General features: G+C 41.4%; 1 protein-coding gene across 1 annotated transcript; it reads right to left on the reverse strand.

Annotated features, from left to right (window-relative positions):
- Positions 1–11,720: 11,720 nt before the first annotated feature.
- wapla (WAPL cohesin release factor a) lies at positions 11,721–27,998 on the reverse strand. Its single transcript, XM_041947790.1, has 20 exons — positions 27,740–27,998; positions 26,671–27,051; positions 25,764–26,463; positions 24,365–24,672; positions 23,775–23,905; positions 22,703–22,798; positions 21,893–22,054; positions 21,089–21,225; positions 20,007–20,118; positions 18,879–19,109; positions 18,090–18,201; positions 17,824–17,921; positions 17,464–17,540; positions 16,791–16,966; positions 16,387–16,502; positions 16,056–16,292; positions 15,059–15,275; positions 14,283–14,371; positions 14,086–14,181; positions 11,721–12,667 (listed from the first exon to the last, which is right to left on the reverse strand). Exons 2-20 carry the CDS (start codon positions 27,023–27,025, stop codon positions 12,602–12,604), a joined length of 3,516 nt encoding a protein of 1,171 aa, XP_041803724.1. The 5' UTR covers positions 27,026–27,051; positions 27,740–27,998; the 3' UTR covers positions 11,721–12,601.

A 27,998-nucleotide genomic window follows, 5' to 3' on the forward strand; every position in this document is an offset into this window, starting at 1 on the left:
AAAAGAGTTATGAGGGTAAAAAAAAATGATTATGTATTCTTCCCCCAGTGCATATTTATTGAGGACAGAATTTTTTTTTTTTTTTGGGGGGGTAGGGGGGTTCAGGTGTAGCTCTGCCTGGACAAGTGAGGATAATCAGAGCAGAGATGCAGAAACTCTAAGTGAACTTTGCAAAGTCTACCAGACTCATTCAGTGCGAGCAGGGGCTTAGGGAGAGCAAGGGAGGCACACATTGTTGCTCTGGATTTACCATGCAAATGTTTTTAGCCATGCATGGATTAAGAACAACAAAGCCACTTTAACACCGGCAACCTCAGTTTGAAATGTCTTCACGCCCGGCAGACTCACCTCAGCTTTTAAAAAGGTACAGAAAAATAGGTGTCAGCGAGGATTATGCTGCCCTGTGCTGATCAATAAAGGAAATACTCTGACGTTGGATAGATAGGTTTAGCTTTACAAAAGAAAAGACCTCCTTCAGGTTGATGTTCACATTCAGTGCAAAGGTTCGTGATCTCCAGAGCTGTTGTCTCTCTGGTGTAGCATTTTTTGCAATAAGGTGAACAGAGACTCTCCACTAAGCTTTAAAGGAAATCACAAATTGTCAATCGCTCACAGAAACCATGCAGATGTATTTGAAATGAACATGCGTGCATCAGGCTGTTCATCACTCTGTGCAGCAGCCACCAAAATCAAATGTGATTCAGCATTGTCTGCTTTTCTGAACTCATTTGTTTCTTTTCCTGCTGCTGCACAGAAACATCCTGATATGTTTTGTGAGTGTGGACGCTTCATCTTTCAAATGTTTTGGGTTCACCAGGCCGTCTTTATTTAATGTGATCATTCGTCAGCCTTTATGCCCGTTGGTCTTCAGTCCAACAGGCATAAAGGTCCCTTCTAAACTGCCGGTTTGGCCCAGAAAAAGCAGTTTTTTGGCCACACTAGCAGCATTCCTCCAGGGACGGCAATGTCTGTCTGTCACCCGGTCCACCACTTTGGTCCAGACTGAAATATCTCTTTAACCGCTGGGATGGACTGCTAGGAAAGTTTGTACAAACATTCAAGGTCTCCCAATGAACACTTCATACAGGTGTTTACTTGACAGTTTATTTTCTCAAACTTTTGAACCATCATAAACATTGTGACAATGTTAGCGCCTTAACCTTGTGCAGAGTCCATCTTAATTTCCGAAGAAAGGCACAGCAGTGCACAAGAGTCTTCAGTATCTGCCCCACACTTTCCCCATAATCCTCTGTTCATTACATCCATCCCACTTTTACCGCTTTGCATAGAGATCATGTGTTTTTAACAGTATAAAATAATTTCCTTTTAGAACAACATATTATAAATGCAAGACTAAAATGACAACAATGTCTGCAAGATAGCTACACTTAGTTTCTCATTATGCTCAATAACACACTTATGGATGCCAATAAAGTCTGTTCAGAACAGTCAACAAACTGGAAATAACAAGTTTTGTACCATGTTTGATGACAGTCTTCGCCTCAACCATCCACAACGCTTCAATTTTTAGTAAAGCGTGAACATTATTTCTATTATCCCTCACTGCCGCAGAGGATGAGAGTGTCCAGAGAGTACCACATGTCACAAATGCTCAGCATATTATAGGTTGTACTTAACTTTTTTCACACTTTCCCCGAAAAATTTCTTGAAGACATTTTTACTTCAGACTTTCTTAGAATGACTTTCAATAACTTGTAGGAAAAAAATGTTGAATTTAGCTGTGGGTTATCATGGAGAAAGAAGAAGGGATATAGACAGTTATAGCACTAATATAATGAGACCAAGACAGTGACAGCTTCTTTCCAATAAAGAAAAGTGAGACTTGTTTTAGTCAAACACTGCATGTCTTCTCAATTGCATCATGGTCCATTAGAGGTGCTGCTGCAGGAGGAGAAACTGGCATCTCTGTTTCTATTATGATGTATTATATACAGTCTGTGGTTGTGATAGATTTCTCCCTGTATGATTGTTGACTGTTGGTGCAAACTGTTGAGTCTAAAAAGAAAATTGTGTTTAAATAACCCTTAAACCTTATGATTATGTTGCTTTAGATGACGGCGAATGCTTTTTCGTCAGTATTATGGCTGCAAACAAAATGTCGCACATTCAAAATCAAGTTAAATTACAATAAAAATGGACTCAGAACTGCAAGCGCATGGACAACAGTTTTGTTTTATAACACCATTAAGGGTACATTTTCCCAGAAGCACACATTTTCATTTGTTTTGCTATTTCCTGCACATGAACTGTGTTTTCGCTCAAAGAATTCAACATCCAGGTGATTTTTTCCCCCCAATACGTTCTCAAGTTTAAATTTTGATGCTACTGTGTCTAAAGAATATGAATAACTAGGTCCAAAACATAAATCTATACAAAATCAGCCTCTGTATGATTTGATTAATTGAGGAGAATCATGTTTTTGCCTCTCGGCGCCTGTATATTAAAACGTCAAATCTTTCTGTATCCTTGAGGAAAGACAGTCGTGTTTGCAAATTTAAATATATAGCTGCTCAATGTTACAAAATAAACATGAATCACTCTTATGTATAATGGGTCTGTGCTTTAATTTTGATGGTGGAGGAACTGTCTCCGGCAAATGCTGAATTTCAAATTACATAATGTGCTCCTGAGCATCCGGTGAAGACTTGGAAATGAGTTACGTGCAGACACAGAAGGTAACAATGCTGAACTGAGGAGGATAACATGCCTAGAGGGCGTTTTATCATCTGTTGACTCCACTCCGGCTCTGGAGAACACACCAGTCTTGTACTTTATACAACTTGTCAGTGTATAATTTGCACAGAAACAAGTTTGTGCTAATTAAAAAACAGCTTCTATACTTTCTTTTCTTTTTCTATACACCTGGAAGACATCTGGATTTTGAAAATAAACCTTAACTCATAAATACACTTATGTAGAGATTGCACTTACTTACAATATAGACAAAAAACACTGTAGATATACTATCTTAGAAATACTGTACTGTAGAAATCAGAATAAGTTCCAGTGTTGTCATGAAGCTGGAAATTGTAATCAGTGCGGCTAAAAGCACAATGCTACACTTGGGAGATAGCGGGCTGAAAGTTTGCCTCGCTCTAAACTGTTAACACTCTCGCGGGGAATTAACTGCTTGTGTGCAAGTGTCATCGGCTTAAAGGAAAATCCAAAATCCAAAACAGGGTCCTGAAAGAGAAAAAAAGTTTCTCAGAGTAAAAGCTCTTAGCAGGTTAGTTCAGTTTAGAGTGTGAAGAAAATCCTAAGCAGTCCAGCAGCGAATCCATTCAGGCAAAATAAACTGCAAAGGAGACCAAACAGTCCCAGATCGATGCTTTCCTTTGTTGAAAGTGTAACCACAAACTGTGCCTCACCCTTGAGGGCTAAACTGTTTTTATTTTATTTTCTAACTGTGAAAAAGTTTCACACTTCCTTTCTTCCTCATTTCCTCCTCTTTCTTGTTCCTCTACCTTTGTAGCCGCGAAGATGCATCTCAGGAGCATCGCAGTCATCCACCAACAAGGAATAGGTTTACCTATATTTCCATTCCATTATGTTCCATAGACAGATTAGAAATGCTAAATAGCAGGTTAAAGTAAAGTGTGAGGTAAAAACAACTAACATTAATAGAAAGCAGGTATCAAAAAAGTAAAATCTCCATGGTTTGAGCTCCCAGACTCGTAGCTCCTGCTCCTTTCCTTTACACATTTTACATTGAAAGGATTCAGCAAATCTACTCCCTCTGTAGTCCTGAGGAGTGCTGCAGTATTCACAACATCTACTTCACTGTATGTGAACGCCTCACATCTGTAGCCTGCATTTCATATTGCATGTTTCCCTGACATGTGGTAACGTAGACTTACTGCTGCTGTTTTCTGAGCCGCGTGTAAGAGTAACCTAACAACGCTGTGGATTTGGAGGAGGGTGTGAAGTTCTGCTTTATTACACCTCCCCTCCATAGTGCCCAGGGTCTCAAGGGCTCTTAAGCCAAACCCTACAAAGCACCATTTAACCACCTTCCCCATGATGCTGAATATTTTACTTGAAGAGGATCTTGGCGTGTTCTCCCCAGCGTGTCTCTGTGTACCTCCCCAGGCGCTACAGCCTTACAGGGCACCCTGCCACAGGAAAGGATTAATATTAATTCCTTCCAAATTACTCAGAGATTCAATTATGCAAGATAATGCAAATACTGAGTCTTTCAGGTCTGTTTTACTTCCTACAGACACACAAAAGACAAAAAAAAAAAAAAAAAAAAAAAAAAAATCTGCCAATTATAGCGGCATTGACACAGCTATTTTGTCTTTTCTACTTAAGTGTTCCCTCAGTGAGCAGGCTTTCTCTTTGTGTTATCTGGGTGTAAGGGTAATGACATCTGGGAGATATTGCCACTGCTAATGTGTAATACAACCAGAACTTTGCCATCAAATGCAGCTTCAGTATCAAAAGCCCTTTTCACCCCAGTGTAGTGCTGCATTGAAGGTTTTGCCTAGCTGAACGCCAGCCTCCAGGGGAGTATCACAGGGGCTATTAGATTGGAAAAAAGCAGGTCTTCAAACTCTTTAAAGAGGCTTGTGCTGCTGATGTTTTGGTTTGCTTTTCTGAAGCCACGGGGGTCTCCGCTCGTTGGGCAGGCGTGCCCTCAAATGCTTCATACTGGCTGATGAAAAGAAGTAAAGGAAAGAGAAGGGAAGTAATGGTGCGAAAACGTGGCTACTGCAAACAAATTTTCTCCATCAATTGTCACTTTTACCAATCTATTATAGTCTGAATATGAGAACTGACCATTTTATTGGTACAGATTGTAGTAGTAGGCCACACAGGCAGCACCAAAAACCTGACAACCGTGCTGTTGGTGTTGAATGGGCCCCTCGCTTGACACCCTTTCTTTCAACTAGCAGGAAAAACAACAGACGATCCCTCATCTCGCTGCTTTTGAACACAAATTCAGAGGAAGCTGAAATTACTTCACACCAGATTAGCTGGCGCCATGTTTACTGACACCCTGGAAATTACAGTTGCGCTTCTAACACTGTTTTATCCTAGCTTATCCTTAGCTCTCTGACTGAACTAGCGTCTCTGAACACTGACACTCATAATAGCAATGATGAACTATGTCGCCCAGTCTGTCACAGTGTGCAACACAGTTTCTTGGAAGGAAAAAGTCATAAAAAAGACATTTACAGAAGAGCAACTGTTTGTTAGTGCAGATAGCTGTTTTGTTATCGACGCTAGTGACAAACTAACAATCTTGCGAAGCAATTTGTACTGTGAGCGACTAAGCTGTCGGCTTGTGGACGCACCCTTAGCAACTAAGATAATTAGCTTGTGAGCTTCGTTTTCCCACATTAGCAACTAAGCTAACAAGCTTGTTAGCTGACGGTCAGCTTATTAACATATTAATGCCATTAGCGACTAAGCTAGTGAGCGTGTAAATACATTTTGTCCTGTGTTTAGCAACTAAGATAAGGAGCTAGCAAATCGTCATTGAATGAAATTGATGTATAATCCTGAGAGGGGAGATTCAAGTGGCTAAAACTGTTATGACTGACTAGCGTGAGAATATTCTGGAAAGGTTAGCATGTTAGCAGTTAGCTCTCCAACTACAGCAGTTCATTAATAGCACAAAGATGGGTGAATGCATTTTGCTTCACCACTCTGGTGTGAATAAAGGCTTTTTTCCTTATCACTTGAACGTCTCTGTTTGCTCTTGCTGTCGGTTGCATTTTAGTCAGTGTTGTATCCGGTGTTTTTGGATCTTAATGCATAGGGACTAAAGGTCAGGATATATTGACCTCTGCATCGATTTTTACAACTCTTTTTAAAACATATGTCTCCTGTGTTTCCCTCAACTCTATAGAAGTGCAGTTCTGTATCACTGGATTACCCCTTTAAAAAAAAGGTTTGCCCCGGTAGACAAAAATAATCTTCCCCCGAAGAAAACCTGGAACTGTGCTGTAGCCTATTATCTACTATCTCCTGTGAAAACAAATGTGTTTCGGTTAAACATGGCAGGATAAATTATGAGTGCAGGGCTGGAGATCTAAGATACCTTGAAGATTACAATATCTAAGATAAGATAGGAACTGCCTGATTCAAATTAGAGCAGCAGCCAGGGCTCTTTGTTGCATGTCGTCCACCTCCTCCTGTAACTATGTTTCCTGCATGTCTGCATGATCACTAGACAAATAAAGGCAAAATCGCACAAAAATAAGCTCAGGCATTGACCGTGTGCAAACATGTGCATAGCTTTGCTTGCTCTAATTTTTTTGTATCTAACAGTCAGGATGCATACAGCGAGATAAATCTTTGCATGTCTCCATAATTGATATTTTTATATTCCATATGTTTCACTACTGTCCTTCCCTTATTATCTTATTATCAACACACATACAGATGCTGTGAATGAGCAAGTGACCATGAGTTTTTTATAACACTCTTACAACCCAGAAAAGAAAAAGGAAAATTCAAAACATCAGAGATAAGTCATTTACCGAACGGCTAATTTGCGAATGTGTGTTGGTGTTTGGCCGTGCTGTGGGGATTCCTCGTGAATGTGTGTGTGATTTGTGCTGCGCATCGAAATGAAACTTCTCGCTGCTCGCCAAAGAGCTTCCACTCGGCATCAGCTGAAGGAGGTTGCAATGATGTCCGCCTCAAATGAACAACACAGACACACACTGCTTCCAGGCCTGATGCACACACACACACACGCAGATGGACAGACATAAGCAGACACATGAAAACAGCCTCCACCCTCCTCGCCACAGACAGAAAGAAGGCTGACTGAGCCTGGGGGTGGAGAATAGCAAAGGGCAGAAGTAGTGTGGGGCAGTAATACTACCACTCTGCTCTGCTCCTCATCTGGCTCGCCCGTGGACAAAGCCCATCCGTTAGAGTGCAGGTCACGCACACCCAGGAATACAGATGGGCTGGTGAGTCTTTCTGCCCTGCCACTCAATGATTTAAGGGGTGAGATTAAACAAGAGGAGCTACCTGCACGTGTATGAGCAGAGAGGGATGTGCACTGGCTTCATTTTGTTAGGATGGGAATGTATTTATGGCAGTGTGTTGCACATGTACCTACTGTTGTGCCTTTGTTCATTTTTTTTTTTTTTTGCACGCAGTTTGCAGGCTTGTGTGTATTTTTTTTGTACACGCCTGACTGACTGTGCGTATACCTGCAAATGTGCATGCGCGTGTGTGCAAACAAGACGAGTGAAAGCATCCATTTAGGCAGCAGAGCACAGTGTGCTGTGGCAGCAGAATGGGGCAGCAGCGGTGGACAAACTGTTTGAATAAATCCTTTGTTGCAAAAGCAAAAATAATCTAAGGCTTGCAGTGTGGTCAAGAGCAAAGTTCCTCATTCCATTGACAGTGTGGTGCTCACGGTTAGCTCTGGGTTCTTCTGCAGTTTCAAGATAATACGCTCAGTTCAGCTTCACCGTTTACCCTCTGACTAAATCTGTCTTGACATACAAATTGAAGAGCACAAGTTGGAGGGAAAGGAGTTGTTCTTGGTTTAACAGCAGCGGTGGACAGTACAATTACTCAAGCACTGATGTTAAGCAGTTACTTGTACTTGAGTACAAATATCTCCTGATGCTACTTTACACTTCATTACTTGATCACATTTCAGAGGTCAATATTGAACAACATTTGACAGCTGGGTGCCAACACAATCCAAAATTGGCTTATTAGCTCCACCCTGACCTGCTACAATATTAAAATACTGCATATATGTTAACACATAAGTAATAATAAGACAACAAAGGATAAGTCTGGCGATTTTCTATGTTTTTCTTATTGTCAAAAAGAGTAAAAGCAACCATGAATTGATCCTCGTCTCTGTAGCCAAAGCCTGATTAAAAGGAGTAAAGGAAAGAGAAGGGAAGAAATGGTGTGAAAACGTGGCTACTGCAAACAGATTTTCTCCATCAGTTGTGAGCTACATCGCAGACAGAACTATTAAAAACACATCAGCTAGCGATACAGCTGCACCGGGTTACTCAATCACCTAGAATATGGCATCAGCAACATAAAAAAGTCCCCAACAATTCAACATTTCCCCTTGTTTGAACATTTGCAAACTGCAACAACAGAAGCCTGGTTGTTTAGAAATGTGTCCTTTTTTTTTTAAATAATTTTAGTAGTTATTAAATATATACAGTATGTTCTCAATAGGAACCAATGGGCTAGAGTTGGAGTTTATGCAGCATTTATGTCATGTTATGCCACTGTGAATTGTAAACAGCAGTCACACCAAGTTGTAGTTGTGAAAAGCTTTTTTTCTGAAAGCTCCAATATCCGAGTTGGACTAAATGCCAAGCAAACACCTCACACCAGCCAAAGTGCCTCACTCAGTGCAATTAAACCAAAATATAGTGGATATAGTGTTAACACACACTATCTTTATCTCTCACATGAGCCGCTCTACAGTCTCAAAACTGTCCTGAGTTGACCTGTGAGTCACTGACATGGGAGCCCATCTTTCCCAGCCATCTGACGTCATTTGAACGCAACATTGAGCAAGAGACAGAAAAGTCTGAAAGTATTGAGACACTTTTGGTTTTGGTCTTTTTGATGACAGTGTGACCAATACATACAGTATACTGTCAGCCTCATCCATTATTCATGTTTTGCTGACAATGCTTGTGGACATTTTCCATAGTACAATTTTGAATTCAGGACTTTTAGTTTTGCTTTTTAGTCAAGAAAGTGCCGTTTAAAAACCTGATTTTCTCCACACCGAAGCACTCCAGTGGATCTTCTAACAGAGGATGGAAAAGTGGGGTGTATCCTTGAAGAATTGCATCTGTTAAACACACATTAGAAATGCTGTAATATGACTAAAGCTTCTCTGTATGGGTGCTTCTGTCATCAAAAGCACCCAGAGCTCTACAGTTGTCAGAGATGAATGGTTCTGCACGCTCCCCTCTCGTTTCATGACTCGGCACGTGCAGGCAGTGAAATGCCTCCATCGTGTGACAGCTTGATTTAAATTTACCGAATAAGGAGTGTTGATGGTCAGCGAAGTAACTATCCAGCCTCTTGCACCGCTCTCGGGGGCATGTGTGTGCGTCTGCATCAGTGAGACGAGGGCATTTATCTCTCCAAAGACAGCAGAGTTCTTACAGCTTGAGGGGAAATCAGTAGGCAACACCACTGATGAGAAGATACTCATGTGTGTGTGCACAGTACACAGAAACGTGTGGGTGTGTGCACTTCACTTCAGCTGTTCAGGCTCTGCGGTCAGAGGCTGAGTGCTCACACCACCTAGTGGCACTCAGGCTTTGTATTGCTCTGCCTTCAGAGAAGACAGCAGGAAGCTGGAAAAGACAAACAAAACAATATGTACACCTGTAGACTAATCTCCCATTCAATCTTTCTATTCACGACGACGCCAAGCATCGAATGGAGTCACTCGGTGTTAAATAGATCATTTTTGCAGGGGTGGATCTCATATAAACAACGCCGCGGGAAGCAAGGAGGTTATGAAAAAGTAAAACAGCATGAGCACAGGGGAGAGGCGAGGCTGAAGTGACAAATGAGTTGAGCCAGGGAGAAGTGTGGACGGACGCAGGCGGAGATGAAAGGATGAATGCCGGGGGAAGCTGCAAAATTCAGCTGCTGTTCTCCCCCTTAGGCTGTGCAGCTTCACTGAGAGGCTTTTGATTGACAGGTGGGCAGCGTTAATCCCCAGTGCTCTGCATCCTTTTCTCCCTCGTTCTTCCCTCTGCCCTCTCTCTCAGCGGAGGACATCCTTTCAATCTTGTTAACATATCGGAAATGCTGCGTTTTTCCCCTCTTCCTGTTTGCTCTCGTCCACACTCTCGCCAACGATCATCACAGGGTGGATGCTCGCCTGCTCTCCGCCTTTGACTTCGTACAACTGAGGGACTGTCATGTATAATGTATAGAGGTAGATGAAAGGCAGATGTGGCTGTCATCTACATACAGGATTCCTGCTCTTTAGAATTCAAATCTGCACGACCTCCGCAGCGTAATCACATATTTGCATGTTGTGCAGTGAGACGTAAAGACATAATTACATGTTATTTGTGCACTGTTTACTTAACGTGTTACCGCGTCTTTCAGATTTAAAGCCCGCATTTTGTCCCCACTTGTTGTATCACGGTTGACACAGCTGTCGCCTGCATGGAATCAGCGTTGCCAGATAGTATTTTCACCACATTCCCCAGGCCCCCCGAGCTATTTGTAAGTTTGACTCTCGGCTAGCAACTGCAACAAGAATCTTTTGTTTCCATTATGCAGCAGTCAGTCAAGCTGAGGGGCCGTGTCCACAAACTGTCACCGCTGAGTGCTGTTAAGTATACCGACCACACTTTGGACTCGCACTCCATCCCAGCCAGTTTGTCAGGGAGACAGATATCTCTCACCACACACACACACACACACACTCCACTTACAGCCTTGTAGGGTTACAGACACAGAGACAAGCCAGAATACAAAGTTAAGCATTCAGAGGCTGCTGCACACATGAATACCAAAAGGAAACTAAGCATCACTTCTGTTTGGTAAAGTGTTTCCCTCCCGTAGCTCTGAATGCATTAAAAGGTTCAACTTTCAAGTCGTGAAATGAAAGAAAACACGTAGGGAATGTACTGAAAGTAGCAACTTTTTTTTTTTTTTTTTTTTCCTTTTTGAGATACAACTATTTACATGTAACCAAAGACAATGTCCTTGAAACGGGTACAAACATTTTTTTTCCTCTTCCTGCGATTTTTCTTTTTCCAAATGACAACTCAGAAATATTGTATAAAATAAAAATATCAGCTTCAGGGAAAAAAGTAGTCTAAGCATTTTAAATGTCCATTAACCGCTATGTACAGGAGTATTTACATTCTAAAATTCCATTCAGACCAGAATTTTGCAAAGTAATTAACAGTAAACACAGTTGCAGTCATGTTCACTGCAGCCCTACAAACCAGATAAAACTAATCTGCTTATACAGGTATGGCTGTCATTCAAATCAGTGATCGTACATGTGAGCAGTACAAGGCGGAGGCAAAGGTTCATGTGCATCATTACAGGTCAAACGACACCACAAAAGAATAAATAAATGGGAGCTTAATGTATGAAACATCATGATACAATGAGTAAAAACATGAAGCTACATGTGGCTGGACATGATGCAATCAGGAAACCCCCCACGTTAATAGAGGCATACAACGGATTATTCCCATTTTATTTAATGCATCAATTATTGATGACATTTTGCAGAAGTTTAAGCCGAAACCATAATTCAAAGCAACATCTGTCAGGTACACGTATTATGTCCAGCCACTGAGCTGTGTCACATGGGATATATTTTAATGAAACATGATGAGAACCCTTAGACACAAATGGCATCTCGCGTGGTGAAGACTTTGCATTTACAGAGGAGAAAGCGTTAAATTAAATAAATCTTTAGAAATTAACTTCATTACAAATTTAAAAGGAAGCACAACCATTTGTTTTTTGAATAATCCATTACATCTGTTATACCTGCCAGGTTAAATGCATAATGCAATTTCATTCGGTTGAATTAACTGAAATTAAATTATCTAAATGAACTAAAACACGACCAAATTGATAATGGGTAAAAAGGAAATCCAAAGTTCACAATGTGTAATTTCCAAGTGCCACTATCAGTGAAAAAAGGACAACATAACGATGTGGGCGTGTCACGCAGTCTTGATGTCTTTAAAAAGTAATTCATAACTTGTTTTTTTTTGTTTGTTTTTTTAGAATGCCCTCAAGAACGAAAAAAAACTAAAAACATGAGAACGTCTACGCAAGTTGCTAAATCGCAGTTTGCTAAATTAACGGGCACAATAAGAACATAAAAATCAAAGCTTAAAAATACTCTTTCCCTTAAACATTCAAGCCAACTGCAAACATGTAAGTAAATGGATGTATGCATTCAAAATTCATTCCACACAAGTTTACACATAGAGACATCATTCTAACATCCATAAAAATGATTGCTTTTTCATGCTGATCAATGATTTCACCCTTGGCTTTGATGTGGATGTGTAGAGACTAAAATGTAATGATCCATAAAATTTGATTCAGAGGTTCACACTCCAGCTAAGCGACCGGGAATCGAGACCAGACAGCAGACAGGAGCTATCGAACCTATTGAGGACATTTCCAGAAGAGATCGTCCTGTGGGACATTCCACTGAGGGTTTTGAAAGTTGACCTCTGCCCGATTCCCAGTAACCTGAGGATGGATCTCGATCGGACTCTGAATGTGGCGTTAGTTGAGTGGAACTGAAGGAACTGCATGTCCGTCAGCTAGCAGGGCTTTGGTTCAGGATGTGCTCCAGAAAGGGAGTGAAACTTTTCTATTTGTGTGTTCACTAACACACACACACACACATCAGCGTACACCTTTATCTGTGAAATTCAGAGTGATCACAGCATCCGGTGATCTGGTGTATCAAGGGAATGCTGCCGAGTCTCTGATGACCCCTTGCAGCTCCTGTCAGGTGGGGGGGGGGGGGGGGGGGGGGGGGGGCACCAGAATAGCTTGGGATCCCTTTAATGTGCAGAGTGTGAGTTCACCGTCTGGCTGTCTGTTAACAGTGCTCCAGGTATTCGATGACCCGCGAGATGGACTTCTGTCCTGTGGTGCCCATTGCACACTGTGTGTGGAGACAAGACCAGGAAAACAAAAACAAGAGTGTGAGAGTGCTAACATGTACAGATGCACAGACAGTGGGTGTTTTTGTGGATGTTTGAGCTTCTGTTCACTTGAAAAGGATATTCATGAAACAGATGGTTCCAGTCTTCAGTGACAGGATGAGTCGCATTCAAAGCTGCTGCAAAATGCACATCTGTGACTCTGTAAATGCTCATTTCACTACTTGAATTATGCTGCTTTGATACACAAGAATCACATTTAATTGATAACAGTACAGAATTTTATAATAGTCCCACTAGAGGCTGCGCAAGTGATATTAGCCTGGCTGAGAAGCTACGGAGGCATATTTTAAATTAGCAACAATAAGAGAGCTTTTTTAGACATTAAGCATTCCTCCATCTGTTTCTATTTTAATATTGTCAAACTGTAGTGACTTGAGATCGCCAATCTGATCATCAGTAGGAGGAGGAGGTGGTGGTGGTGGTGGTGGTGGTGGTGGGGGGTTACGTCACAGCATGCCAGTGAAATGTCAGCATGGACTACTTAGCGTAAGTGTCAAATAAAAATGTAGCATCTTGTGTTTGTGCATCAATATCACAGCATCATGTTCTGTTAAACATTATTATCTATCTTCAATGTCACAATCCAAATCGTATCATAACGTTAACTACTGTTATGGAATAGAGGAGAGCAAAGTCTTGGTGAGAACACCCATGAAAAAGAGACGGCAAACTGCTTTGTAATTTAAAATTCAGTAATCACTCTCGACTGAGTAACGGCACTCAGCGGGCGAGTGTGTCACCAGAAACTTCTCCAAATGCACAGTAGGTTGCAGATTCTGGAGGTAATTTTTATAAAATCTAGTTCCAATCGCTTTAATATCAGCAAAGGGAAACCAATCGTCGATCATCCCTTCAATTGATGCTATACGATTCGATAAGCAATTGCCGCATGCTAATCTGTGTTAATGAATTAAACAGAAATAAAAGCTGACTTTTTCATTCAAATTCTAGGATATTCTCAAAAAGGAGGTGCATGAAGGTGCAGAAGGAGTACAAAAAATGTAATTATATTGAAATTAAAGGGAAATCTGCTGTCAGTGGTTTATTTGATCCAGGCCATAACACTGAACACAAATGGGGCTTTTGCTCTGTGGGTCCAATTAAAGGGCTTTTTGTAACTTCAATACAATTTGCCTCCAGCTAAGGATCACATCAGCATTTTTAGGTGCTTACAAAAAATATGAATTCAGTCAGTATTCACGGTATTTTATCCCATGAAAATTTCCAGAAAAAAATCAATTTGATTTGTCACTATAGTTTTATTTTGATGTAAATGTCTCATTTCTTTTATCAAAACGGAGACAGCGTCATTATGAAATGCAGATGACAGAAGGTGATTCTTGACGCTCATACTCACAGTGAGGTTCATGAAACTCAAGAACTTCTTCAGCATTTCTGTCATGATGGAGAAATCCCCTTTAGGTAGATGCTTTCTCACAGTAGTCACATTTATCTGAGAGGGACAAAAACATGGGTGAGCAACGACATGAATATCTGTGAGTGGGAAAAAGACTCCCCAATCATATTGTGCATGTGTGTGTCTGATTTTCTCACCTGGCTGCCCTGGCAGAGGCAGCCCAGCAGCAGAGCAGTGTAGGAGGCAACAATGCTGTCCTCCATATGCTTGCCTGCATGCTGCAGAGCTACAGTAAAACAAGGGAGACAGAAAAAGATTTGCATTTAGAGAGGCTTTCAAACTCTCAGGGCAGGAAGTGCTGAACAGATCCAAATTTTGGCTGGAAACCTCCCTGTGAGAAGGACTTTATAGCTGTAGTTCACTGCTCGATTACCAACAGGCTGCACCGTTGCTGAGACATTCAGTGACAGTTCCTAACAGTGTCATTAAGTCCTAATTGTTTTACTGTGCTTATTGGAGACAAGATTCAACCACCTGAACAAACGTAGCTATGCAGTACTTGAACTGTTTTACTGTGAATTCATCATTTTATCACAGGTACATAAAAATAAGGACAATCTTTATGTAGATGAGTGTGGTCATTTTGCGTGAAAAATTACAATGAAGCGATTATAAATATAGTTGCAGATTTAATTTTTTTCCATCACTAATCGTCTTATCGTTTCAGCTCTAGCGGGTACGCAAAGCACATACTGAGTTTACAGGCTAAGAATCTAGACCCTGAACTTCCAAATGTATAAAAACACATTCTCCTTGCTCCATCGTTAATTAGTTAAAAAGCTGTTGTCACGCAGTAATCACTGCAACATGAACCACATTTATCAGGATTATGATTTTAGCCAAAGCTAAAAAAAAAAAAAAAAAAAAAAAGAAAATTCAGCAAATAGAACTTCAAACATGCACAAACGTCTACCTTTATTTAGGTCCAACTCTTCATCCTCCTCCTCTTTCTTTTCACCGTCTTTCTTCTCAGTTTGGCTGTCGTTGGTTTCGGCTGCCACCCACTGGATCTCTCCTGACGTCTCCTGCCACTCTCCACTTTGGTCCAGTGCCGGCTTGGGCGCCTCGCTGATGAGGTCGTCAGTTTTAGCCTCGGCCAGGATGGCAGCTCGCTCCCTCTCCAGGAAGAGCTAGGATTTAGAAAGAAATAAACAGCTGAGAACTCCAAACACAAACAAGATTAAATAATTCAAAGGGAAATAAAGAATAGCATTTAAGCATGACCGCCGAAGTATTTCTGCATGGCAAGGTCAGAAAGCAACTGGGTTTACCTAAAACTTTGAAATAAGCCTTTAAGTCTTGAAGGTGAAAGGTAATTCTGAAGTTAATCACTCATTTATTCTCAAAGGTTCCTTTCAGGCTTCCAGAAAACTTTGCACTAATGAGTCAGTTGGAGCGAAGAGTTTAGTTAAAGTAATATCAATAATAAAACCACACATGAATAAAAAGACATTTTTATTCATGAAAATTCAAACCCACAAATGAGTGTGCGATTTACTCCTGCTTATTAGTAAGGGTTCAAGCTGTCAAATGTGAGCAACTTCAGACTTATTTACTTTAAATGCACTGAAGGGTACATCTTATGGTTGTGTGGCGGGGTATGTAGCACAGAGGGCAAATTTGAAATGATGATAAAGCAGTATAGCATCATTCATATTCATGAAAATACCAGAGTGATGTTTCATCTCTCTCCCTGAGAAAACAGGTGAATCGGTGGTTCACCTGTTCATACAATACAAAGTGTTCTTTGAACAGTAAAAACAGATTTTTCCCCTCATGACTGCTCATCACTAACCGTTTCTGCTCACATCCTTGCTTCAAAACTCCCCTGGAGCCAAGACAACCCCCGCCCACCCCCCCCAACAATGACGGCTGAAATATTTATTAATGAGTCTTGGCACAGTTCCTACCTTCACCAGGGCAGCCAAAGCACCGGAGGACTTGGGCTTGTCATCCCCGTCTCCCTGAGTCTCAGCTGTGCTCGGCGGTGCTGACGCTGACGTTGCAACCGTGTCAGATTGTGTTGGGTCAGCAGGCTGCATCAGGCTGTCTTCCAGACAGGTGTCGTCGACACTGTACTCCATGTCAACCAGGCCGTGGCGGTTTCTGGAGCTGTACTCCACAAGGTTAATTAGTAGACCAAGACCCTGGTATACAGAACACACAGAGAGGAAACTAAGTACAGACACAGTGCAAATACAGGTTGAATGATTTGCTTTGTTTTCTTCAAGAGTGCCTTACCAGTACTCGCACGTCAAAGCGCTGCTCCTGGGGAATGTAGCGCGGAACTCGAAGGACGCAATTCAGAGCACTTACTATTAGCTGCTCCTGCTCACCTGTCTTAGTACTTCCCCACTCTGCAGACAAAAATAGCATCGTTAACCTTTGTTAACCAACCATATGGTTAAAGCCTATATGCGCACAATAATAAGAATTTATTCCAATAGAAATAATATATAATCCAACTTATGCTAAATGCAATGAACTGCGCTTTATTGTTATGAATTACATAAGACAAACAATGAGCCATAATACTGAATTATTGCTTTCCTCTAAATAAATATAAATAAAAAGGCTGGATAAAAGCGACAAAGAATAAAAGGTAAAACTAAAGGGAAAAAATGTTTGGTTGTAAATGAGAGTACCATTGTCATGGGTAAGGTTGAGCAGCACTCCTATGACAGCCCTCATGCAGTCCTCCACCGCCTTGCCCACGTTACTGAAGCTGCAGTGGGGCAACGCTGCACCCGACAACGACAGAGAGCTGTTGTTTAACGCCCTGCTGTACCGCTGGATCATATCCTCGCAGTAACGCAAAGCTCTGATGAAAGAAAGATGTCAGAAAAACATACTGATGAGAGAAAGTGAAGAGCAAAGTGAAATTTCAGAAATGAGGCATTTTTAAGGAAACAAGCTCAAGGGTGTAGAAGAGGAGGAAAACCAGAAAAGGAGCAGGAGATTTAAAAACACAGATACTGGGTGTCCTTCAATACAGATAGATTTACACAAGCTTAATTAGATGCAAATTTGCTGACATTACCGCAGCATACAAATCTTTATTGGCTCTGATGCTGATAATTATGGTAAACATTACTGTTCATTTCTTTCAGGTCTATGCTTTATTTATTCTTTTGCTTAAATAAGGCGAAGATGCAAATTAAATGCCAATAATAACCCTGAGGACACTCCTTCATATGATCAGTAAAACGGTGTTACAAGTACAAAGGTAAACTGAATGAACTGCTGTTATCATAGTCGGCGCCTCAGCATGTGTCTGTATCCAGTCAATAATAGCTCCAAGCTGGATCTGATGCTCACCTGGCAGAGGAGACAATGAGTTGTGAGTCTTTGTAGGCAATCAAGTAACCCTGGTTTTCTGGGTTCTGCACTGTCACCTGTTGGCAGAAGATGAAAGTGAAATAAAAATCGATGGAGAGGAAAGTACACTGAAAGGCTCAAAAAGTCATCAAGAAACAGAAAATGCGGGGAGACACTTCAGACTTTGATCAGTGACATTAAGTGAGACAGTTGATTCAGTGTTTTAAACAAAGCCTTTTATCAGGTAACAATAAAAGTTAGCAACCAATTCACAGCTCTCACTGAACGACTCTTGTCCTTGAGGGTCACTTGTGCGACTTTGGTGAAAGAGAGGACCCAACTCGACAGAACAGTACTTACACTTTCAAGCACTCTCAGACACCTCTCAGCCCCCCATAAAGACGCCACGAGGTTCTCCTTGTCGTCCTCTTGGCTCAGGTTCTGCACACACTCTTTCACTGTGGCAACACAACACACACAAGGCACATGACTATCACACATCCTGAAAGCTACATGACAGGCAATAGCTGTGACCCTTGAATGTGGGAAGCAGATCTTTGCACAGATAAGTAAGTGTAGAGTCCTGCAAACCACCGATCAGTCCATGTACTCTGCCTCTCACCTACCTTTGTCTACAATATGGTCCAAACCTCCCAGTAGCCGCAGTTCTTCTTTGAACCAGTCCCCAGCTCTCTTAGAGGTTAGCGAGAGCAATGTCTCCATGGCAAGGTGGCCCGTCTGCAACAGAAAATAACCGCATGTAAAATCTGCAATATCCTTGCAGTGGCTTTCCAAATTTGCATACACTTCTATATTTGGCATGACACCTTTTTTCCCCACTGGGAAACCTGATGTACAATGAGGACATTCCTAATAGTCATTTAATAATACTGCCCTTCATACCTGCATAACAAGTCCACTGTTTCATAATTATCCTCTACATCTAGAATATAAGATAGCTGTTCAAATGCGAATAATGCAATCACTTCAACACAACAATGCCATGCAAAGAGACTTAATTGAACCAATTAATTTGTGGCTCTAAAACCATCAGCACAGTTCAACAGAATATTATTCATGGAAACACCTGCCATTCTTCATAACTTCAAAAATGTGACATTCAAAGATCACAATCGATAGGATAAGTGCATCTCACAAAAATCTTCCACAAACAGGTGCTTAGTAAATTCTTTAACACAAATCAGGAAAAAGTGAAGAGTAAAAGAGAGTGAGGAGCATTAAAACCAAATCAGAATGACATCTTGTGGCTTTTACCAAAAGCAATTTCATTGAAGCTGCTTACGTATTCATGATGTTTAGCTTGTTGGAGAATTATTTAAAAAAAAAAAAAAAAACCCAGAGAAGGTGGTCACTTGTTTGAACTAAGGTACACCCATCATTTCAGTACAACCCACCGTGATGTTCTCCAAGTCGAGGTGCTTGTTGTGCACGGTCTCACACAGCTTCCTGATTTTCTCCTTGACCTTTTCCACCTCCTTTGCAGTGAGCTGATCCTGGTGGGCCGAGTAGTCCTGGTCCAACTCCAGCAGCTTGATCATAAGCTCCAGGCAGGCTCTGTCCAGATCCATGTTAAGACGATCTCGACTCAGAATGTACATCAGGGCAGCCGTGCACAGAGCGAGGTTCTGATAGAATGATAGAGGCCAGCTTTTACCAGGAGGTGTAGGTGTTGAGCATACAGAGGTGGTCTAAGGCTTGAACAGTGTGAAAAATGTCCCGTCCTTTATCACTACAGTGTTCTCTAAGTTGGGGTAACAACTTTGTGTCTCGACAACCAAAGACAGTTCTCACTGGATATTCTGCACATTAAGAAATTGTTGCACTGAAAGGCTTGGACCTGAATATAATAAGAGGAAATGATGTTAAATAACTGCATGCATGCAGGAATTAAACATCCTCTTCAGTCAAATACTGCAGAGATTTTGATCATGATATCAAAACAAACATTATGCTTGTCAAGTTAAATTTAGGAATGTGGTTTCTATCAAGCTGCTCTGTAGCACGCAGGTCACATTGCCATTGGTAGATACTTGGTTAGTCAAAAATACAAAAATACACAGTACAGACTAAAAATGCAGATGTGCATGTCTTGTAAAAAAAAACCCCAACAACTATATTAGGCTGTGCTATAAGAGAGTGAACAATACATTGAAGTGTATATTTGCAGCAGTGATTTGCATAAAAGTGTGAACCTAACAGAAAACACTACATTCAAAACAAAACATACATTAACAAGCGTACTGTGGGGTAGTAGTAGTAGTAGTTGTTATCAGGTGAGCCATTTCTATTCTAACTGTGGAGTCTCCTTATTCGAGTCAGTGGGCAGTCTCCCTGCACTTTCATTACTTTTGAGTTATTCAGTAGCACCAGCTAAGGTTCAACCACATTCAAACCTCTTGAACTGAACCTTAATGAGAATACATTTCCATCTAGGACAAAGTAACCTGCAAAACCAGTCATTTCTCTGAAGAGGCTCAAATATAATAATTTCTGACTACATTTCTCTGCAGAGCTTTACTGACCGGGTGTTGAGGAGCATCACTGAGCATTTTGAAGACCTGTGCCACTTTCCCTCGGGCCCGCAGGTGCATCCTGAAACTGGGCATGGCACACCGTGTGGCCAAGCTGATTATACTGGAGCAGTGAGAGGGAAGAGAAAGAGAAGGAAAGGATTACATAAATGTTGGGTGAAATATTGATCAGTCTTGTGCTAAAAACTGCAATGAATGAGAGAGTGTGGCATATCCTACATCCAAGTCAGTAAAATCATTCGTGATTTCCATGTGCAACAAGTTGTGTTTTGTATTTCTAGTCCGCCTTTTCACCTTCTTCTGTTTACACATGTAAAAACTGAAAAACAACCAAAAAGAGGAGGCTGGACTCCCTGCAGCTTCTTCTGAAGTCAAGGCTGTCTCTCTTGAGTGGATTCCATTTTCACAACAGAACAGCTATATGCTTTATCAGACTACAGAAAAACATGCTTTATCTTGGCATACGATCCCAACAGACGGTGGAAATGGAAGTGAGACGAATAAATAGGAAAAGACAGAGAGCAGATAGAAAGGCTGTCTCTACTGGGCTCATTATTTTTGCTTTAATTTAAAAACAATAATTGTTTTAAATCAAATGTAAACCACAAAAAAAAATCCAGAAGGGGATGTTTTCATCCAGAAATACTAAAACTGTCTGTTAGTTAGCACACTGCATGTGAACAAGTTTTTTGAAGTAAAAACACAAAAATGTAAAAAGGTGTTCGCATTCTCCATGGTCTCTTTAAATACATTCACTTTGTATCTCTCCCCGCTGCTCTCTGTTGGAACAACAATTATTATTATTGTGTTCCATTTAATTAATTAATTATTGTCGCATCTCTTTAATCAAATAAAGCACATGTTCCTCTAATTGATTTGTAAATAGGCTAATAGTAGACAACATGAACACATGTCGCACATCATTCAGTCAACTCAGTCAGGTACTTGGTACAAACCAGGGCCATCAACATGCCGATAGAAAATAAATCTCTGTCAGAGCAGACTTGGGCTTCTGAGTGCTCCCCTGTAGAACGCCACAAAAAGGGCAGCACTAAGTGTTTTATTCCACTTACCTAAGGCATCTTGTGTTGAGTGGCTGGCTGCTCTTCAGCCCTGTCTCCAGGTACTCAAAATCATCTGTGAACTCTTGATTCTCGCCAAACTCCACCACGTCATTGAAGTGCTTCACATGCTGCACCACCGTGTACAGCTGGTGGAAGGGGAACAGGTTAATTACAGCTGACTGGGAAGCAGCGCATCTGTCCAGAGGCTCAGCTCACACAAACACACTGACAGAACTGTTCTCATTGTTAAATTTCTTTATACCCATTCCATTAGCAGCAATAGCAGACTGTGCTAATAGCCCTCATCAATAAAACCTCGGCATGTGGAGTTAGGGTCTGATCAGCAATTGCATGTTTACTGGTATCAACAGTGACGCTGTATGTGCACTCAATGGGCACAGGAGAGAGGACCTGCGTTTGAGAAAACACCAGTGTGTAGTGACAGCTTAGCTGAAGCAATTTTACCTCGGGGGATGTGTGGCTAACAGGCTGATCTGGGGGCCAAAGGCCCGTCTGTAAATGACACAAGCTGTGGGGGAGTTTAAATTAACAGCAACAGTCCACATTGCTGCCGCCATCACAAGCTGGGGTTCAAATAAACAGTACAGAGTCTGACGTGCATCAAATGAATGCTCCCCCTTTACTGGTCAACATCAAATGGGTAAAAGCAGCTTGGCTGGATATGAAAAGCAGAGATTATTTCCTAGCAGCATGCAAACAAATGACATAAAAGCTGAACACAAATAAGCATTCAGCTGCAAAGACAGTGCCCCCCCCCCCCCCCCCCCCCCCCCGGACATCCTCTGGACGCACCTCCTTGTGCTCCTTCCTGCATTTGAGGGCCGTGACAATATCCTGGTTGAGTCGTGTGGGGATGGTCTCTGACTTAATGACTTTGGGCGGCGGTGGAGGAGCTTTGAACAAACCATCATCTTTGTGGGAGTTGTTGTCCTTGCTGCTGCTCGATAAAATGGCCTGGGGAAGAAAAGAGGCAGAGAAATGGCGCTCATACCAAAGTAACAAAATCTGTTTAATGACATGTCCGCAAAATTTACCACAGCTGAACAGTCTGTTAAGCACACAAGTCTTTAATAAGCGTTGTTAACAGATGTCAGACGAGGTTGTGCAAAGTTAAAAACAACTTTTAAATCTCAGTTGCCAGACTCTGATTAGCTTGTATCTGAACAAACACTTATTTCCATGGGGGGAATTCAACACAGAATACACAAGTAAACCCTGGTTCACTTGTCTGGGAAAATAACTCCATGTGAACAGAAAGAGACTAATTAGAGCAATTAAAGCAAACTGTTGACTACTAAGAGACCAATAAACAATATCCTGGATTGTGGACAGCGGGGAATGGGGAATTTCATAAACAAATGGTACTAGTTATTAGCAACTACTTTACATAACACCATGTAATTCTGTTTGCCTACTTTCTGTGCAAAATTAAAGGATAGGATCAAAGGATCAAATGAGAAGCCTAAACATTTCAAATTCATCCTTTTCACACACTGACAGCCAATCATTTTTGGGTCTATTACACTTAAAAAACAAACAAACAAAAACACACGCACACACACACACACAATACCAGTAACCACCAAGAGAGCGATTTCTTACCGGAGCAGTTTGAGATCGAGAAAGTGGAGGCACAGGAATCTCCTCAGGCTCGGGTTGGTTCCAGTGGCGAGCATTGTACACAGCTTTAGCAGGGGACTGGAACCCAATAATTAGAAAAATCTGTTAGTTAGCTAAACAGAGGCACAGCATTAACACCTGATGTAACATCAACTGTCATCAACGCAAAAATGTTCAGACAGCCAAAGCTCAAAGCACTCCTACATGACAAAGACTACACACAAACACTTCATGTTAATCTTCATAAACCATACTAGCACAAACTTTAAGGTATTGTTGCAAATTAGTGGGGCTGAACACATAAATATTGCATACTGCAATCATGATGATAGACTGAGACAACAGCGGCCTCAGAAGTGGAGCACAACAGTCCCCAAGCAGCACAAAACTGAAACTGAAAATGACACATTGTGCGACTCGATTATATATTACAAAGACAATGTTCAGAGTTGTGTCGATGATGTAGAAACGGTAAACACAGAATTAGGAAGACAGACCACAAATAACCCAAAGCCACTGTAAAACATGATTTAGAAAAGCAGAGTAAATGTGGGTATTGCACAATAATGCCACAAATAAAAGTGGAGTTAGTTAGATAAAAATGGGCCTGACCAAGAGGTAATATTCAAACCCCCTTCATACTGGAAGACCACGTAACGCATGCTACTGAACATAAATTTAACCCAATCATGTGGGCATTCAGAGTTTCAAGTCTGCAGCTGTAGTTTGCACACGTTACTGCCAAATCACAGAATTACATAATAATTCAATGGCAACCAAATTAATTTGTTTGCTTTCCCATTCCCTCGCTCAATTTTTTCTCTGATACTCTCCTCTGTGCCATTAACTCGGTCTATTGTTAGTCAAGGTGAGTATTTGGTTATGTAAACATCAATAACATTAAAAGAAATGCCTGTCCAAAGCCAAACAGTGTCAGACCCAAGATCAGTCCTGGTTGAACGCGGCAGGAAGGTCATGAAGGCAAACTGGATGATAAAATTACTTTTAGTAAAAGCAGGCAGAGAAACAGACTATTTTTAGCCTGCTCAGTTACCTTCTTGGGTCCACTGAAGATCTTTTTGAATCCACTGCCAATGTCCTTGGATTTATCACTTGGCTTTCCTGAGCGTCCTTTCTGCAAATCAGTGCCGCCAGGACTGGAGTCATCAGAGAAGTCAAAAGCATCTGTTGGAGAGAACGGGAGAGATGAGCATCAATATGCGAATGGACCAGGGCTGTCAATAAATATTCTAAATAAATGAATGAGAATTAATTAATATTCGATTGTGGAGAAAAAAGCAGCACCACAGAGTGGATCCACCAGATGCACTGCATGACAAACAGGAGTCGTGAAAACAGACTCTGTTGTTCATTAATTACCTTTTCTTTTCTCTTTAAAGTCGGGAAAAATCTGTTTAAAGTCTGACATATTTAGATCTCTCTGGTTATAATGTCAAGAAAATAACGGCTGAGTTAGATGCGAAAATAGCAGCTACATGCTGTTTTCGCTGAATGGTTCAAACTTATGTGCTACTTTAGAAGGAATAATTCAACCAAATTTTTGGCCAATCTTGACAGCCCTAGAAAGGACTGGACTGACGTGGTTTAGATGACCATGTCTCTGTGAGTAAAGGATCAGCTCACCTGTGTTGCTGCTGGCCTGGCTGTCCTGAGAGTCACTCGTATGCGGGCTGTCCACACTGGAGCTCAGAGCAGCTAAGGCTGCGGCTGCCTTTTTGGCCTTCTTCTCTTTGGCTTGAGAGCTCTCCTCATCGCTGTCACTCTCGCTCAGGTCATCAAAGCCAAAGTACTTGATCTTGTAGCTGCTCTTGCCCGCCATGCCACCTTCTGGACCCTCCTCGCCTTCCTGGTCCTCTTTGTCCTCAAAGCCAAAAAACTCTAGCTTGGTCTCAGTCTTGGTCTTCTTGGTCTTTGTCTGGGTGGGTCTGAACCTGGGAAGGCACAGTAGAGGATTTGGCTTTTGTTTGTTTGTATCACTGTTTTTTTTTTGTCTTTTTTACCGAGACTGTGGGACAGACAGGGAAACTGGAGCAGGTCAAGCAAAACAAAAAGCAGCCATTGAAGTTAAACAAATAAAAAAACAAAGACAAAATTCAGAAGTTGGCATCCAAACTTTTGTACAACTCAATGAACAACAAAACTCTCCAAAGTCAGACAACTGTTAACAAAGAAGACAACAGGTTACTGTTTAGAATCCACTAAAACATGATACATAATAGAACTATAATGGACCACAACCACTACACAGGCTAATGGCAGTGTCTCCAAAGAGCTGACCATGACAGTGAAACTAAAAATAATTGTTTACTCACTGTCATTCAAGTCTATCCGTCAGGGTGGGTAATATAACACTGTATGCGATGATATTGATATTTACATACCCATCTAAATGTATACGCTATGTGTATAGGGCTGCAGCTAAAGATTATTTTCATTTTCAATTAATATGCATATAATTTTCACAATGAATCGATTAAGTGCTTAGTCTATAAAACTTCAAAAAAAACTGTGAAAAATGCTCATCACCATTTCCCAGATTCTTCTCTTCAAATTGCTTCTTTTGCCCAACAAATGGTCCAAAACCCAAACACTATTCATTTACTATCATAAATTATTAAGACAGGCAGCAAATCCTTATATTTAAGAAGCTCCAACAGGCAGATGTTTGACATTGTGTTTGGATTGATTGTTGAAGCACTACAAGTCTTTGTGCAATACACTGCATTCCTATAATGAACCAAAGCCTTGCTGTTGTTAACTAACATGTCAAGCTTGTTGTGCCAAAAACAAAAGTCATGTTCATTAAATGTGGCGGGCTCTTTGTAATCTGTGTGCGTGGTAGTAAAAATGTTAATACATCACTCTTGACTCACATGATTCAAAAGTTATGAAATTATATATTTTGTCCATGTCATCCATCCTAAAGGTTGAGAAAGCCAGAGTGATTACTTTCTTTGATAAAATGATGATGAAGACAATTGTTGTCCATGACACAGACTGTTAAGAAATAGAAAAGACTTACCTGGTCGGTTTGGGTGGGGGAGCATCTGACTTCTTCTTCATCTGTCCTGCTTCTCCAAGGTCAGCAGGGGCAGCTGGGGTGACCAGTTCATCAATGCTCCGCTCTATTGAGTCCTGGATGGTGACATTGCACACCGACAGACAGGAAGGGTGCAGAACTGTGTAGTCCCGTACCCTTCCACCGCCCCTGCCTGCGGGCTTGGCTGCTGTTTTAACATTGGCAGCAGTACTACTAGCACTAGCAGAAAGGACACTGTTGGGTTTATCTTGGGCACTCGCTGTTTCAGTGGGCTTGTTGCTGTTATCAGAAGGTTCAGAGGACATTTTGTTAGGCCTGCCAGGCCGCTGGTATTTCTTGCAGTTTGAGGCCCTTAGGGTAAATGGGGAAGGAGGGATGTTGTCCACTGGTTCTGGTGGAGGCTCCAGCTCAGCACTTTTCATCTCTTCTGACGGCAGCCCATCATAAGAGGAAGAGGACAGGAAGTCTCTGCTACCACCTGGTGCATCAGTGGACAGTTGAAGGGTGGTGTCTATATTAGGGGAGGAGGAGATGGACCTCTGTGACGCCGAGGAGTCCTGAGCATCAGAGGGGACTGTGTTTGACAAAGAGGCCACGCATGCAGGTTTTTGGTTGCTATCTGATGTACTTTTGAACCAGGGTAGGTTATTTTTAACAACCTTGACTTCAGATGTTTCCTTGCCTATGAATGGAAAGGAAAATTAGAGATGGTCAAATAGCTAGCAGCAGGTAGAGATACATAATGAAAAGACAGGTAGGCTATTGACAGTAAATTAATTGTTGTGACACAAGATAAACACATACTGTAAGAAAAATAAAAAATGAATGTGTGTGTGTGTGTGTGTATGTGAGAAAGAGAGTGAATTTAGTTTGTGTATCAATTACTTACTTGCGAACTTGGCTGTTGAGCTTGCAGAGCCCTGTGCAGAAGTCACAATTGTGGATGTTCCACCGTCCTGCACTGCAGCTGTCTTCGTCTCATCACCATCACTGACTTTCGACTCATCATCACTGTCAAACCCAAATGGGTCTTCTTCACTGTCACTATCCTCAAGCCTGGGCCTCTTGGGAAGCTCAGACACATCAGGTTTTAGCAGAGGCCTTTTGGCCCCCAACTGAGCCTTGTAGGTGGTCTCCCCCCATTTGGTGGTCAGTGTGGGCTTTTTATTGGAGAAGACCTCTTCAAACTTCGAATTGGCCTCCCCGCCCTTGCGGTTGTATGTTTTACCGAATCTAGATGTCATGGTGGCTGTTTTATGTTACATATTCCCTGAGAAGAAACGTAGAGAGCATTTAACTTAACACTCACGCTTAGAGTATACTGTACAAACGTCAGGCACCGCACAGCTCAACTAATGTGTCTGACGTTACACATAACGCAGCACTGCACCACGTTTTAAAGCTCAAAATATGGGCTGCGTTCCTAAAAAAAAAAAAAAATGTTTTAAATTAAAAAAAAAAAATCACACTGGCAACGTTGGGTGGATTAGCGTGGCGGTAGCTCATAAGTCATGTGTCAACTATTGGTTGATAGCCCATCAAGTTAGCATGGCTAGCTCGTTAGCTCAAGCGGCAAACCTTTCAAATAACATTATGGATTGTATCTCAGCAATACGACAAGAAGCTAGAGCGATTTGGATAAACTTTAGTAAAACTTGGGCTTAATTGCATTACCTAACGTCACACTGACAGGACACTTAACTTACCTACGTCTGTTAACCCTAGCTAGGCCTGCTCCTGATTGTAAAGTTACTATAAAGTTAGCAGTTAGCCGTTAGCTTCAACACCGCTAAACTATGCTAACGTTAATCCCCTGTTTACATTTCACACTTGGTGGCATCAAATATGAGAAGTTGTATATTTAAAATATGATTAAGCAATTTAACATATACAATTGAATACAAATATCAGTGTTTAAAAGTCATCGTGAGTACAAAAGAATAGCATCACACAGTTACCTTTCAACTCTGGCGACTAGCTAAACGTCCGCTTGTTTTTTAGCCAGCCGGCTAGGCCTGCTCTCCCACTCGCGCACAAATCAAGCGGATAAAGTCTGTTCAATGCAGTAGAAACAGCACTAGAAACACATCTCCAACCCGCATATGTCCACAGATCAATGCTCGTTACCGAAGACAAGCGGCCAAAACGCACTCGTAGCTATTATAGTCTAAAAATATCGGATAACCCGGACTTTTTGCATTCTGTAGTGTTACTGGC

This window comes from Chelmon rostratus, chromosome 11, assembly GCF_017976325.1.
Source record: "Chelmon rostratus isolate fCheRos1 chromosome 11, fCheRos1.pri, whole genome shotgun sequence".
Taxonomy (NCBI): domain Eukaryota; kingdom Metazoa; phylum Chordata; class Actinopteri; order Chaetodontiformes; family Chaetodontidae; genus Chelmon; species Chelmon rostratus.